This window comes from Lepisma saccharinum, chromosome 5 (genome assembly GCF_977018435.1).
Source record: "Lepisma saccharinum chromosome 5, izLepSacc3.1, whole genome shotgun sequence".
In the NCBI taxonomy this organism is placed as follows: domain Eukaryota; kingdom Metazoa; phylum Arthropoda; class Insecta; order Zygentoma; family Lepismatidae; genus Lepisma; species Lepisma saccharinum.
In genome coordinates, this window is record NC_139233.1 from 53784037 (window position 1) to 53800590 (window position 16554).

Below are 16554 nucleotides of genomic sequence, written 5' to 3' on the forward strand. Positions count from 1 at the left end.
CTTGCGATTATACCCATATCGCACAACAGATAGCATCATATTTGTTTCACAATTTACCTTAATTTTGTGGTGTATATTCTTCGGTACGAGTTAGTTGATAATATATTTGTGATCTATTTTGGCAGTTTGGTTTTGTTCTCTACCTTATAGTAAGTACTTTGATTTTCTTTCTCCGCTTGAGAAATTACGGTACTCCCGTATGGGACATTTAGTAAGACTTTTTCTGATACTGATCTGAACAGTCTTTCTGCTTGAAGTTTCTATTTTTTATATGCAGAATGTTCGAATAATTTATTATTTAAAGCAAGAATTTCTGTATAATTAAATAGAAGACACCTTTGTTGTGTCAAGTACATTAGTTGCAAAGTTCAAACGGGGTGTCGTTGTATATGAAAAGGTCACACTGCCTAAGGAAGGATATAACATTGGCTCATAATAATACGGTATTTTGCACAATTAAGGCCAAAAATGTTCGGATATGACTTCATTGTTTTAGGAATTGGTCGAAATTAAATTTACTGAAACAGTAAATTTATGTGTTTTACATCGTATAAAATAAAGGTAATGAATTATGGAATATGAAACATTTATGTACTTTCAGATCTGTAGATTAAGTGTGTACAGGTCTTGTGCATATGTGCTATGTCCTGTTTTTGGGAGGGCAGTTACGAAAATCAACATTTAATTAGTAAAATTTTTTTTCATCTTTTATGAATCTTTCCCAGCGCATTGATTTTTATTTCATGCATGTAGAGAGGAATCAAATACAGGTAAAGATTTTACATAAGTAATTATCGATAAATCTTTAAGCTGGAGCATCTTAATTGCATAAGTACAGTGTAGGGAAGTTTCTGGCCCGAAGTCTTTTTAATGTGTGTGCATAGTGACTAGCTTCACCAGGTAAAGCCAGCTCAATTTTCACCAGGTTTTAAACTGCACATGATCTACTACCTTGTCTGTTACATGGTTGCATTCTTTAGTTGTTGGCATGTAACAAGCATGGGTCTCATTTATTACAGGAGATTCAACCAACCTCCCTGCCCTTCACCTTGTGAGCCAGTCCCCGTGGCGGAGTGGTTAGCACATCACGCTACAACGTCAGGGGTCCTGTGTTTGAATCCCGGCCTGGGCATGGATGTTTGTGAGTGTCCAATCATCACCATCTTCGCAAATTAACCAAAAGTGTACAAAAAGCAAAGTAAAATAAAGCAAATCAATCAATCAACCTTCACCTTCTGATGTCAGTGCAAATGCCTTCGTTGTTAGGTTTAGCTCTCTTATCATAAATACACTACAATATTTCGGGGCTAGACCAAAAAGGTATTATTTATGCTAAGAGAACTAAACCTAGTAACGAAGGCATTCCACACTGATGTCAGAAGGCGAATGGTGGGGAGGTTGCTTGATTCATGTGTAATAAGTGAGACCCATCAAGCTAACACCAATGTGAAATTATTTTCGTGCAGGTAAAAGTACTATTTTTTCTTCTCTCCATGGAGTTGGAAACATACTGCAAGGTGTTCCTATATGGGCTGCGGTACCCTTGACCCTCTGTAGTCCTCACGAGAGTGAAATATTTTGAATGATTTATGAAAATTATGTGGTTTATGAAGGTTTTTCTGTTATTTTTAGCTCATGGAGATGTACTATCGTGGAGTAATGTCTTGTTACATTCTTCTTCTTCTCTTCCCTTATGCCCATTTAGATGTCAAGTTCTTTCATCCTCTTATTGAAGGAAGTTCTATCCTGTGCCAGTCTTTTCACTTCATTTGGTGTCTACCCTCTCTTTGCCAGTCCATAAATGTACTGGTTCCAGTTCAACCTGGGTCATCCCCTTCCTCTCTTTCCATCTGGTCGGGCCTCAAATATTTGTTTTGGTTTTCTCTCTTCCTTCATCCTAATGAGAATCCCAGCCAGCCTAATTCCCTCTTCTCGATGGTTTCAATCGGTGGTTCCTGATTCAGGCATTCTCTTCTTATTGTTGTGTTTTGTACCATATCTCTCCTTGTCTTTCCCAATGTTTTTCTTAAGAATTTCATTTCTGTAGCAGTAAGTCTGCTCTCCGATTTAGTTTGCATTATCCAACTTTCTGATCCATATAATAGTGTGGGGAGATAGACTGTTTTATATTTTAATTTTTGTTTCTTTACTAATCTCCTTTTTACCTATAATGGTGTTATTAATATGATAGTACTGATTATTTGCTTTCTGAATTCTGTGATTAATTTCAGAGTCCATTTTCCCGTCCGCAGTTAGTATGGTTCCTAAATATTCAAACTGTTCTACTTGTTCTAAGGTCTTATTATTCCAATGAATGGGCACCTTTGCTGGTTCTTGTTTAGTAAAATGCATGACTTTAGTCTTGCTAACATTGATTTCCCATCTTTCGTTCTTTGAATGCTCGGCCCCACTCTAGGTCTGCATTTTGTAGGCTGTTACTATCTTTTGCTAGGAGAACAATATCATCAGCATATACTAATGTCTGTATCCATACCGGTTTCAGCTTATAATTTCCAATTTTACATTTTCTTTTTCTTCTTTTGCATTGTTTTATAATTTGATCCATGAATAATATGAAAAGAAGAGGGCTAAGTCCATCACCTTGTTTTATACTTTTTCCATAAAATTAAATTCCTTGGAGGATTGTCCATTTATTCTAACAGTCCCTTTAATGTTCTTATATAGACTTTGAATTATTCTAGTCAGTTTTGACGTTACTTGGAACTGATCAAGGGCCTTCCATATTTGTCCTCTTGGTACTCTGTCGAAGGCAGACTTTAGGTCAATATAAACTGTAAATTGTTTCCCTCCTCTGCTTAGTATCTTCTCTATTGCGTTCCTGGGGTAGAAGATTAGAGCTTGAGTTTGGCGATGAGGCCTGAAACCTGCTTGCTCTTCTGCCAATTTGTTTTCCGCTTGTTGCCTTAATCTTTTTTCTATGATGTGTGAATATAGTTTCTGGGCCACAAGTGCTAAGCATATTGCTCAATAGTTTGAGCAGATGGTACTTCCTTTTTTATGTATAGGAATTATTACATTCTGTTCCTTTTGGTATTCTCTCTGTTGCCCATATTAGTCTATATAAATCCCATATCAATTTTTCTATTTTTTTCCTCCATATTTTATAAATTCTGGATGGATATTATCCAGGCCAGGTGCTTCACCAGTTTTTAAGGATTTACGTGCCTCTTCTACTTCTTTTAGTTGGATTTCTTCCTCCTTCCACGTTCTCGTTTTCTTCACTCACGAGTCTTTCCTCGTACAATTCTTCTTCTTCTCTAAAGGTTTCTGCATAATATTCACTCCAGGTATCTAAAATTTCCTTCATATTGGTTTTCACCTCGTTATTCTTGTTTTTGATATTCCTTATTTTCTTTCCTCGTTTTCTTTTCAAATTTTTCAACACAAAATTTTCTTGGATTTTTTTTATGATTTTCTTCTATTTACTTTCCAAATTGTTCCCAGGTTTCCTTCTTCACTGTTCTCACTATCTGTTTTGCTGTATTTCTTGCCTCTATATATGCTTCTTTGTCCTCCATTCTGTTGGTCTTTAAATATTTTAGCCATGCTTTCTTTTTAATTGCAACTTTTTCTTTCACATTGTCATTCCACCATCTTGTCTGCTTCTTTTTGTTTGTTAATTTTACTATTCTACATATTTCTGTTGCAATTTCGATGAGGCTTTCTTTCATTACTTTCCATTTATTTTCCACATTCCATTCGTCTCTATTGTTTTGTTCTTTTTCTCTTTCTTCCAGTTTCCTCTGAAATTCCTTTATTTTATTTTGGTTTTCTAATGTTGATATTTTAAGTTTGGTAAGATTTATCTTAGTTGGTGCTGGTAGTGGTTTGAATTGGGTCGTCATTACCAGTATTCTATGTTGAGTACTGAGTTTAGCGCTGCGAAAAACTCTTACATCCATGAGATCATAGTGGGTGTTTTTTGTATATAGACTACGCAGTAATCTATTGTGCTCTGTGCCCCTCTGCTAATTGCTTCAAAGGTAATTTGATGTATTCTTTTGTGAGGGAAGAAAAGAAGGAGTTTCCGATGCAGAGCTCGTTATGAATACAAAACTCCAGCATTTTATCTCCATTGCTGTTTCGGGTCTTTTCAGCAGCATATCTTCCCAAACTTCCATGTCCTCGCCTAATTTCATTTCCCACTAGCATTCCAATCTTCCATTATGATTATTCTTTCCGTTGAATTTCTAGCCTCATCTAATGTTTGTTGGAGGGAGTTGTAATATAATTATTTTTCTAGTTCCTCTGTAGGAGCGTGTACTTGTATAATGGCAATCCTACGGTTTAATTCTTCCAATTCCAATCTTATTATCCTAGAGTTAACTGTTTTCTAGTCAGTTAGTCTACTGTTCAGTCTTTTGCTAATAATAATTCCCGCACCTTCTTTTGCTCTACTTCTTCTTTCTGTTCCTGAATACCTGAGAACATATCCTTTTCCCATATCTACCTCTCTTGATCCTTTCTTTTTGACTTCACTAATTCCTAATATTCCCAGTTTGTATTTCTCCATTTCTTTTACAATCTCCACTTCCTTTCCTGAGAGGGAGGTGATGTTCCAGGTTTCAAATCTCATAGTCCGTTTTACCTTGCATTGTCATCGTTGTTTACTCTGTTCGGCTTCTATTCCTATGTTTCTCTGAATATGTATTATTTCACTTCATGTGGGTTATTAGCCCTACGATGAAGCTAGGGCAGTGGGAGGAGTGCTCCCTTTAAGCCTCTGCCCTTGCTTGGTTTTCTTTTTGGGTTTGCTCCCATAGCCTTCGAGTCAAAACCCTTACTACAAGGCAGTGGGTTTGTGGCTCTTCTGCCTCTTAGGATGTTGGGACTATACTGTCTTTTTCCATCTCTAGAGTCGTTGGCTGGTTTTCTGTTAGTGTTCCTTCCCTTAGCCTTTGGGGATCCCTCCCCTCTCTACAAGGCACTTTAATGGGGGCACTTCCTTGCCATGTCACAATTCTGTCATCGGGCTTTTCTGGGTTTTTATTGAGGATGGACCTGCCAAATGCCATCCTCCCCAGGCCCTGATAGCATTGTTGCCTTGGTCCGGGACTTCTTATTTGGCATTGCGTTATTCGCAGCTAACCACCATATCTGGTGCCCGTTCGCTATCCGCCACCTGCCCAGTTGCTGAGGCTTGCATTGGAAAAAAACTTTATAGAGGCTTCTACCGCTGGGTGTTACCTTACCATGAAGCAGAACAGCCTGAAGATTTCTGAAAGTGAATATAGCACCCAAAATGACATTCTACAAGTGCATCTATAATTTTACATTGCTAGGTTTGGAGCTGATAGTAATTTCCGACATGTTCTTTTGCTATTTTAGTTGTACACACATTATTTTTTTCTAATAAAAAATGGAGAAAGTACTCTGAGATGACAGATTTTTACTTATGCGGACCATACTTGGGACCAATTATGTCTGCTATGAATTTAAAGTTGTTTGATTGATTGATTTCATTTATTTTACTTCGCGTTTTGTGCCTCTTGGCTAATTTGCGAAGATGGGGATGAGTGATGAAATTGATGAATGGACATTCACAAACAACCAAGCCTGACTGGGATTCGAACCCGGGACCCTTGGCATCGCAACTCGATGTGCTAACTACTCGGCGAATTTAAAGTTGTGTGGGTAGTTTAAATGAAATATGAAGTTGTGGATTTAATAATTAATTGTTTTTTTTGCATGCTGGAACCAATTTTATATTTTGTAAAACATCGACATTTGTTGATTAAAATAAAATTCAATGTACTCCTTGAAATACAGGGGGGGAGGGGGGTTGTTTGGTACAGCCCTTCCTGCTGCTTATATGTCACATGACATAGGAATGTAGGGATATTACATTTGTCAATGCTTTTGGTTTTAGGTTAGGTAGGTCAGGTTTAAGGCTGTTAGCATTAAAGAATATATAAGGGGGGATCAACTGAAACCCGTTCAGTGGTCATAATTCGCGAAATAAATTTTATTTCGAGCTGAAACTGGTACACTGTCTAGAGGCGTCTATGGTTAGCGCTCAGTAAAAATATTGTTCAGAAGAAGTCACCATGAGCGTTGAGACACTTGTCCCACTGTGTCACTAACTTACAAATGCCGTCCATGTAAAATTGCAAAGGCTGAATCTCAAACCAATCACGCACAGCATCCTGAACTTCAGCGTCAGACTGAAATCTCTGACCTTTCAAAGCCTTCTTTAGAGGCCCAAAGATGTGAAAGTCACAAGGTGAAAGGTCAGGGCTGTAGGGCGGGTGTCGCAACATTTCCCACTTGAATCGTTGAAACAAATCCTGCACTTGGTTTGCAACATGTGGACGCGCATTGTCATGCAACACAATGACTCCAGCGGTCAATAAACCAGGCCTTTTGTTTTTGATGGCTCTCCGTAACTGTGTCAAGGTCTCACAGTAGCGTGCGGCGTTGATGGACTGTCCTGGTTCCTTGAAGTTGAGCAATAATGGTCCATGGCAATCAAAGAACACAGACGCCATAACTTTCCCCGCAGACGGTTGCGTCTTGAACGTTTTGGGACGTGGAGATGAGGGGTGTTTCCACTGCATAGTGGAAGACTTTGAACTCGATTCAAAATGATGGCACCAAGTTTCATCCTCAGCAACAATGCGCAGCAAGAAGTCGTTACCTTCCAAATGGTAACGTGACAAATGTTCAATGGAGCATCCCATACGCTCGAACTTTTGGTCCTCCGTCAATACCCTGGGTATCCACTGCGCGCACACTTTATGATAACCCAGAGCTTTCACAATTTTGTGAGCAGTACCATAACCCATGTTTAACTCGTTCGCTATGGATCGAATACTCATGCGTCTATCTGCAGATATTGCCGGATTCACCTTTTCACACATGTCTTCTGTGGCAACAACATGGGCTTGACCAGGACGGGGATAATCAGTGGTTTGTTCATACCCCTTCCGAAACATTCTTGCCCAGTCCACCACTGTTGTTTTGGACACGCATACATCACCATACACGTCTTTCATATGCCGGTACACTTCAGCTGGTTGACAATCTTCGGCACTCAGAAACTGGATGACAGCACGCTGGTCCTGTTTGGACAGATTGGGGATGTTGAACGCCATCTTTCACTCGTTATACCTGCAAAACGGAAACACGCATAAACAACATTCCTACACCCAACACACAGGGACATTAGCCATTACACACTATTGGACAAACAATATCCTCCTACACACTATACCAATAATACATGGAACGAACGGGTTTCAGTTGATCACCCCTTGTAAAAAAGGATGTTATAAACTGTACTTACGTATGCGAGTATGTTGTTCCAATATTTCTTACTGTAGAACGACGTTTCGGAGATTAATTATCCCCTTGTTCAGGTTCGTATGAAAAAACTAGGTACTTAGCATAGTACCATGTCGAAATGTAATATACATAAAATAATAATATAAATAATGTAATATTACATTTTGACGTGGTACTATGCTAAGTACCTAGTTTTTTCATACGAACCTGAAGAAGAGGATAGTTAATCTCCGAAACGTCGTTCTACAGTAAGAAATATTGGAACAACATACTCACATACGTAAGTACAGTTTTTAACGTCCTTTTTTATATTCTGGAATTGTGAGTAATATGCACCAAACCTACAAAATGCTGTTAGCATTAAAATTACTACTGTAAATACTTCCAATACCTGATCATATCGTGTGATTTCTGGTCTTCACTTTCTGCTATTCTCACTTACCTGGTAAAAGTAGTAGTACGAGACACAAACACACACAACACAATATGGTGGGAATTAGAGTACTGCATTGGACCACTTTCGCTCGATCGAATCTTCCATGCTAGAGTGGAATTCACTCAAATATATAAAATATCATTTCAATGTGATAATAATCGTACAAATATGTGTAAAATTCATGCTGGTAGTATCAGCCCATAATCATCTATTCATTTTCATATATTGCTATGTATTGGTAAGATAGACTAAATTACAATTCAACATGGAGATGATGACTATGTTCACTTTAGTTTCAATTTCACTTCACGAAGCATATTTGAAGGCCCACAACCACATACAAATTATGGTTGTACTTGAACTACTGGGCTTCTAGCGTATACCCATAGTTTGCCTGTCCGAGCGTTATTCACTCGAACAAAGAAACAGTCATTTCCGTAAGCCATCTAGCATCATCTGTGCGAACTATTAGACGATCGAGAAAGAAACACTCGATGCAGCACTCTAGTGGAAATGTAGGATCAGACTGTTTCATTACAACTAAGAATTGGCTACTTGTATACTTTCCAATCCATTCTCAGCATTGTCCTGGCCAGTGACAGTGCCAGGAGTAACCATCTAGGGGTGCTGATGGGGTACAATATGAAATTAAGGGGGTACAAAGTTGAAAATAAAGAAAAAATCAAACATGCATGTATGCTTTAGCCACTACATCAAATACCAATCAACTTTTAGTATACTTCTATGAAAATATGCCAATGACTTGATTCAGTTTTGCTTGCTTGATTGATCAGTGGTATCGCTACAACCCAGAATCGGCTGTGACTGTACAAAGAAGTAAATGTTGTTTCCCTTTCAGATTAGTATCAATATCTTGACCGTAGTATACATTAATAGGGCCTCTCTTCAATACATATATTATACGCTCATATGACGACATCGTTTTCGTAAGTCATAACGTAAATGACACTGCAGCACAGAGAAAAGGGATATGATTGAATTAACAAAACACGTTTTGTTAAGCTATTTGGTAACTGTTAAAAAAAAAAAAGTATCATTTACTACAGTTGGTAATTTTGACGAATTTCTTTGGTATCTGTAAGCCCATGTACATGATTACTGAAGAGCATATAGTACTGGTGAATGATGATTTGTTTGTTGCCTGTTTAAACAAATGTTTGGTTACCAGAAAATATTTGTGGTTATACCATACCAAACTTTTTCCTTTGGTAAGAGTTAACATAAGGTGACCAGATTTTGTAAAACGAAAAGAAGAACATCCACAGATGCACAGAGGGAGGTTCTAGGAGAGTCATGCACCCCCCCCCCTTCCCCGTCCTTTGGACAATGGAAAAGTTGTGCTTCCTGTATGTGTATTTAAATATCATGCAGTTCTATTTACCCTCTTTTCTTCCCTTTTTCTCTCTCTCTCTTATTTCTTCCTTGTTTTAAGAAATTTTGGATGAACTGGATATTATTATTCCTTCCTTATTATCGTTTTAAATAATTAAACTCATGTCTGTTTGATGCAAACCCAAAACTCATTATTATTCCAGTTTCTTGATGAAATCTCGAATTTGACCTTGGATTTTTAGGTTGCTTGTACAAATGTTACTCATCACTGAAAACTTGTTTTCGGTTTGGAGAATTTGTCCTGGGAAATGCAATTCAAATTATCACTTGGAAGTCGAGCATGTAGCTCAAGATTTATGCACCCAGGGCAAGAGTATTTTTCAGTTTTTATCACTAATTCCATTTCATGCAAATGAAAAGGTTGAGAACCTACTGATGCGGGAGTACCTACTCCCTCAGTGAACCTGGAAGGAGCTTGTATAAACACACACATGCATGCATACGATGCAGCCAGTATGTATGTGTAAAAGTTTATGTATCCATTGCATATGTGTTTATGAAAAAAATGAGGACTTTATTGGTGGTGTAAAAATTCATCTGGATGTTTTGCAGTGTTTTGCAGGATGCTGTTGAAACATAGGACATTTGTTTTTTGGAGTGGCATCGCGGACTGCAGGACATGACTCTCAAAAAAAGGACTGTCCTGCGAAAACCAAAACGCCTGGTCACCCTAAGTTAACAGTAATTTCGAAACCACACCCAGTGGCATGCTCAGTATTTTGGAAAGGGGAGGGGTTATGCACACTTTTTCTGGTAGTCTGCCCCCATTTTCCCCATCTTTTCCTACCTTTGACATTTTTTTTTTAAATACTGGGCCAAAGTGGGGGATATAACCCCCATCAACTCCTTCCCCCTTGGCCACTGTTCACACCCCCTTGACACCACCTCTGTCCTTGGTACCTACTGAAGAATCAATATGCTCATTTAGAGAGATCAAGTTATGCCTAAGATATGTTTTTTTTTGTGCAACTAAAGTTAAGTTTTGACATATACAGAGATGGTGGTAGCCCTGAATTATCATTGTTAATTATTTTTGTAATATTCCTTTTTAGAAAGAAAATAATGGCTGATATTGATAAGGAAATCCTTGTAAGCTTGCAAGAAAAATATGGGAAAGTTAGGAAACTTCTTGACGAAGAGAGCAAGAAAGATCCAGAAGAGGAACCATTCCATTCAAAATATGAAGCCAGGGATATACTGAATGACATGAAATCCATCCTTGTGAAAATACTTGATGATGTGGATTCCAACCACAGCTTGCATCTGAAATCGAGAGCAATGCTTGGTGCTGTAATGTACAATATGGGGTGCATATCTGTAGATACTGAAGAACTCTCAACTGGTGAAGAACAGTTATCCAAATGTGTTGAGTATTTGTCAGATATTGCTGTGGAACCAGAAGTTATTTTAATTATGCTGAGTGCCCTCAATCAACTGGGAATATTATGGTCGCAAAGGGACCAAGCTAAAAAATCCCAAGAGTTTTTAGAAAGAGCTGAACAATTGTACAATGATTTTAGGAAACAGACGTCAGTGTTTCCAATTGATATACATGATTTGTTTGATGTTTTTGGAAACAGTGAACAGAAGGAAGATGGTGATAAGAGCTTGGAGAAAGTGTATACTCATACATTGTATTATCTTGCTCAGATTTATGGAACACTGGAAAGACCTGTGAAGTCTGGAGCCTACTGTCACACCACACTGAAAAGACAGTTGGAAAGCAAAGCCTTCGACCCAATAGAATGGGCCTTGAATGCTGCAACATTGTCACAGTTTTTTGTGGTGAAGAATGGATTTAGGTGAGTTAATGTCGGTATTTTTTGTGTTTTGTTTATTTTATATCTCCCTAGATGATGATGAGAATGAATGATGATGTACTAAGATAGATAAGGGAACACATTTTATGAAATGTCCATGCTTTATCCAGGAGTTGAAATCTTCAAAGATGTTCTCCCAATGATCATTAATATCAGTTATCATCCTTGACAATCTAAGCCTCTCCATCTTTCTTTCCATATAGATCTTAATTATTCACTTCTTGGTCATTTCGTTCATAATCTCGAATTCAGTAATTATACTGACAAGGGAGGTTATCTAAGTGTCCCCCTCCGATTTCATGAAACTTGGCAGGTGGATAGAGGGGCCCAAAGGAAAAAATACGTGTTTTTGTGTTTCAGCTAAAAAAAACTGTTTTAGGGGGTAAAACCCCCCTCAAATGTGAAGATGAAGACAAATTGACGTGGGGATCTGATCCCTGTGTCCCACTCCGATTTCCATGAAACTTGGCAGGTGTATAGAGGGGCCCAAAGTACGTGTTTTTGTGTTTCAGCAAAAAAAACTGTTTTAGGGGGCAACCCCCCCAACTCAAATGTCAAGATGAGGAGAAATTGAAGTGGGGATCTGACCCCGAAACCACGTAAATATGGCATAGGAAGAAACAGGGGGCATAGGGCCCCTCTATACACCTGCCAAATGCCATGGAAATCGGAGGGGGACACAGGGGTCAGATCCCCACGTCAATTTGTCCTCATCTTGACATTTGAGTTGGGTTTTGCCCCCTAAAACAGTTTTTTAGCCAAAACAAAAAAACACGTATTTCTTCCTTTGGGCCCCTCTATACACTTGCCAAGTTTCATGAAAATCGGAGGGGGACACAGGGGTCAAATGCCCACTTCAATTTGTCCTCATTTTGACATTTGAGGAGGGTTTGCCGCCTAGAACAGTTTTTTAGCCAAAACAAAAAAACACATATTTCTTTCTTTGGGCCCCTCTATACACCTGCCAAGTTTCATGGAAATCGGAGGGGGACACTTAGATAACTTCCCTTGTGAGTAGCCATTCTGCATTCATTTTCGAATATATCCATAGTATTTTAATCTCTACCTTTCTGTTCATATCTGCAGCGTATCATTTCTTTTTAAGTTTTCATTTCTGGATATTATCTTTTCTTGGTTTTCGTACCATGCTTCTAACACACTTCATCTTTGTGCTTTATCCTGACTTGTGTATGAACATAACGTGTACCTTTAGTCAGTGATTTCTGTTATCCTTGACCCTCTGTACCCTTGTTAGAATGTGGACAATTTTGCATGGTTCATGAAGATTATGTTGTTCATGAACATTTTCTGTTGCTTTTTAGAGTGAAGTAATGTATGGTTTTATGTAGTATTGTTGGGATCAAATATCTTGGTTATGTGTGGTTTCTGTGCACTAAAACAAATTTTTTTTCACTTTTTGAGTGTGCATGCAAGTGGGTTTTGATTAATATAAAACTGTGAAAGTAGTTCTTTTACATCACTTGTCTACTTCTTCAGGCTATTCAAAACAAAGGGCACGAATGATGATTAGATGAAATTGATGAGTGGACACTCGTGAAGAAACATCCATAACTTGAACCTCGTACTCTCAGTAGTGAGATTGACAGTTTCACACTCAGTGCATTCTGGTTGAATCATTAAGCATGCTTTATTTTTCTTTACCACTACTAGTATATGTTTTTCAATAATTTGCTATGATAATAATCTTTGTTTGACTGAGGATTCAGAATCTTTGGAGATCTACTAGATATGATGTTTAAAAGCTGTTTCATAAATTTCATATTTTTCTTTCTTTCAGGCAAGCAAGACATCATCTAGCAGCAGCAAGCTATATACTAGATCAGTATGAAGCAGAATTAAGACAAAGAGGAGCAGAGGGGGAAGAAGCCGATGCAAAGTAAGATATCCCTTTTTACATGTTTTTTAATTTATACAAGTAAGCATTCCTTGAATTCTGGCAGTGTAAGTCCAAAATATATCTTGTATTGATTGTCAGAAGTTCTTTGTCAAACATATATATCAGTCCATGCAAATCTGCATTTCAATTAGCGAGATGCGCCATTATGTCCTCAGTCTTATTGTGGGTGATGGAGGGGGTATAAATAACTTAAGGACAATATTTCACACTTCACCATTTGTTTTAGTTTTTTTAATACAAGGTGCTCTGTAATTACCGAGACAAATTTATCAATCCCCTGCTTCAATGTTTGGATGCCATTCTGAAGATGTTCTTCTTCCATTGAGCAAGCAGCATTTAAGAAATCAGCCTCGAATCTTCATGCAAGACTCTGCATGACCTCGTGAGATGGTGTAAAACCAAACTGATTGCCTCTTTACTCTCAATCTGCTGGATTTGCTCCACCTTATGGCCCAAAGCCTATGCTACTATCCATAAAATTATGGTTATGCTGAATCTGGGAGTCCCAGAAGCTTCATTGGCCGAAGCCTACAACACTAAGGATGATATCAACATGCTGCATGCTGCCATGGATGGCTTCCACAAAAACCTCAAGTTATGCTTCTAGAACATTCAAAATGTAAATTTATCTTGTTACTTCTTATGAAACTGTTTCCAGAATTTTACTTTCTTTTTGCCTAAATATCATTATCTTGAACTTGTCTCGGTAATATCTATTTTGATTATTTTACAGAACTTTTTAACTCTTAGGTTAATCATTCCAGGTGAACAGTGAGTGATGGGAGAAACACCACAGAGGTTGACTTGTCTGCAATTGTGGGCCATACTCTATGTATTGTTGTTGTTGATTTTATTCATTTTATTTCACTTTTTTTCAGATTTTGGCTAATTGCAAAGATGAGGATGAGTTATGATATGATGAAATTGATGAAGGGATGCTCACATAGAACACCCATGCCTAGGTCAGGATTCAAACCCAGGACCCCTGGCATCATAGCATACTGTGCTAACCATTCTGCCACGGAGGTCGGCTGTACGCATTGTGTATTGGCTAATAAACATTGTGTAAGTGCTTCTGATTTATGTCTTTCCAACAGATGGGAATCTTTAAGACATCGTAATGCGGATGTTGCTAGATGCTGGGCTAAATACGGACTGCTTTTGTTAACAAACTCCAAAGAAAGATTAATGAAGCAAGCAAGCGAAGATGATGAAGAGAAAAATGAAAGTAATTGTGACACAACTCAGGAAGTTAGCTTGGAAAACATGAGCTTAGATGATATATCCAAAGGTAAGTAGTTAAGACCATCATGGGCGTCGCCAGAAAGTTTTGCAAGGGGGGGGGTCTGGCAAATGATAAAAGTTGAATAGTAGTAAAATAATAAGTATTATTACCACGGTTATAAATGTTGTTATACAATAATAGATATTATAAACTAACAAAAATAAATTTTATTCGAAATAATGATAATAATAATAATAATAATAATTATTATTATATAAATGTTGAGACTCGATCCACCAAACAAGTGAATACCAGCACAACTATTTTCTATTATTTCTTTTGCATTTTATGCAGTTAGTACCTGAAATGCATTTTGATATTAACTTTTGCACATCTCGTTCAAGGAAAGGCTTTAATTGTTAGGGGAAATTTTTTTTCACAAAGTTTGTTGCGTGACCCCTCACCTACAACTGTAATTATTAGAATTTTGAAAATTGTGGAACGATTTGTTCTTTGGATGAAATGGTAGAATATAACCTTGTTCCTGTATTTTCACTCAATGATTTCGATCCAATGCATTTTATTTGGTTTTTCTGTTCGAATACTAACTAAATGAACTTTATTTCTGTTCTTAACAATAAGGGTAACAAACTTTCGGCTTTCTTGTATCTTAAAATTAACTATGTCAATTTCCAGGGGGGGGGGGTCCACCGACCTGTTCGACCCCCTCTCCCGATGCCCATGAAGACCACTTATTTCCGTCTGAAACATAGTGTATCATATTAGTACATCATAGTGTACTGGATATTTCAATCCGAGATGATTTTTAAGTCCATTTTGTGCACAGAAGGGGCAATTGATACCGTACCTACAGTTTAAAGTGGAATATGAACCACTGTGTGCCTTCATGACTGTGAATCAAACCTGAAACCCCTTGATTACAAGCTGACAATGTTACCTCTGTTATTAGGAAGGCCAGTATACTGGATATGTAGAAACAGATGTAAAAAGAGAGAGAGATGTAGGAAGAAATTTAGTGGCAAAGGAGAAATGTTAGTGTAGAGCCTCACAATATTTGTCATTTGTGAAGGTGATTTGATCAGCACCATGTGGTGGCCATTTTTACTCCCCCTTCTCCCCCAGGGTTACTTCCAGGTCCCCATTCATTAGAAGCTGGGTGAACCCCAGAGCTGCTCCATACAGGGACATTACTAGAAATATTTCCACCCGAGATCACCCATCAGATTTATTTGTACAAGATTTTATAATTGTGTTTCTCAAAGTTTCTAAATAATCAAATCGAGAAAACTAATATCTCATAAAGTTATGTCGTCATCGGCATTTCATCCCCACAAAATATTTATTCATTTTGTCATTTTTATGCGCTGCTTGTTAGCCCAAAATATGCTAATTTTTTATACTGAAATTTTCATATTTTATTGATTGGAGATACGTACATATGTCTGTAATGACTAATAATATAGAATATTTTATCTGGTCACACAAATGCTTACGATTCCTCTCTTTTCTCTTTTGCTTTAGAGGAACTTGATGAAATGTACTTCTCTTCGCTTGAAGTAGCAAACTATGAAGAACAAGTAGCAGATAATTTTGTCTTGACATACGAAGATGCAAGAAAGGTTTTTCTCAATGCACAACAGTGGCTAAACAAAGCGAAGGAGTACTATTCCATAGAGAGCCATGCTACAGACTATGTTCAGATTGTCCAAGATTTGAGCCAAGTTTACAAGTTTTTGGCATTCTTTGAAGATAATGAAGAAAGGTATGTTCACATGATTATTTCCATTCTCCAGTATGTAATTATACCCTGGTTGCAGTTGATGCAGCAAAATGTTATAAGTTTTTTTTAATAATCTCTCCCACCAATACACTGCCTCCTTATAAATGTGGTAGGGATGGACTGATATGAAGTTTTTGTTGATACTGATAAATTACCAACACCAATAACTGTTATACCGATCTGATATAAAATTGCAAATGTTCCTTGAAGAATATAAATAATCCATTAACCCCTCTAATTAATGTCTGTAATGGAAGACCATGTCTGTGATTTTGATGGCCGTGGTTGGAACAAGTACTTGTTGGCACAGATTTCACACACAAAGTATACTTCAAATGCACCTACAAACTGTCTTTTCCCGGGTAGTCATAATTTTCCACACTAGTGTCATTAGCAGAGGAACAGAATGTGCATGCTAAGTACAAACTTTGAGAGTTTTCCTTTGCAGTGATGCTCTACACGTTTTTTAAAAAATATAAATACATACTTTGTTAACCTTTAGGGGATGAGTGGGATATACGTATATATTCTGCTGCATGTATTCCGTTGAGGATGAGCAGGAGATATTGTATATATCCCACCACCATGAAACAGCAATTAATGTGCCATTTCTTGAAAACTACACATGATATTTCA

General features: G+C 37.6%; 2 protein-coding genes across 2 annotated transcripts in view; one reads left to right on the top strand and one right to left on the bottom strand.

Annotated features, from left to right (window-relative positions):
• Nucleotides 1-224: 224 nt before the first annotated feature.
• The window catches only part of LOC145987833 (KIF-binding protein-like), a 28787-nt gene continuing 12457 nt past the window's right edge, over nucleotides 225-16554 (top strand). Inside the window, exons 1-5 of the mRNA XM_083122571.1 lie at nucleotides 225-561; nucleotides 10207-10956; nucleotides 12773-12871; nucleotides 13990-14183; nucleotides 15660-15900. Of these exons, the coding sequence (XP_082978697.1) occupies nucleotides 10217-10956; nucleotides 12773-12871; nucleotides 13990-14183; nucleotides 15660-15900 (1274 nt within the window). The 5' untranslated portion in view covers nucleotides 225-561; nucleotides 10207-10216. The remainder of the gene's footprint in view (nucleotides 562-10206; nucleotides 10957-12772; nucleotides 12872-13989; nucleotides 14184-15659; nucleotides 15901-16554) is intronic.
• LOC145988033 (histone-lysine N-methyltransferase SETMAR-like) lies at nucleotides 6054-7115 on the bottom strand. Its single transcript, XM_083122871.1, has one exon. The coding sequence runs from the start codon at nucleotides 7113-7115 to the stop codon at nucleotides 6054-6056; it is 1062 nt and encodes a 353-aa protein (XP_082978997.1).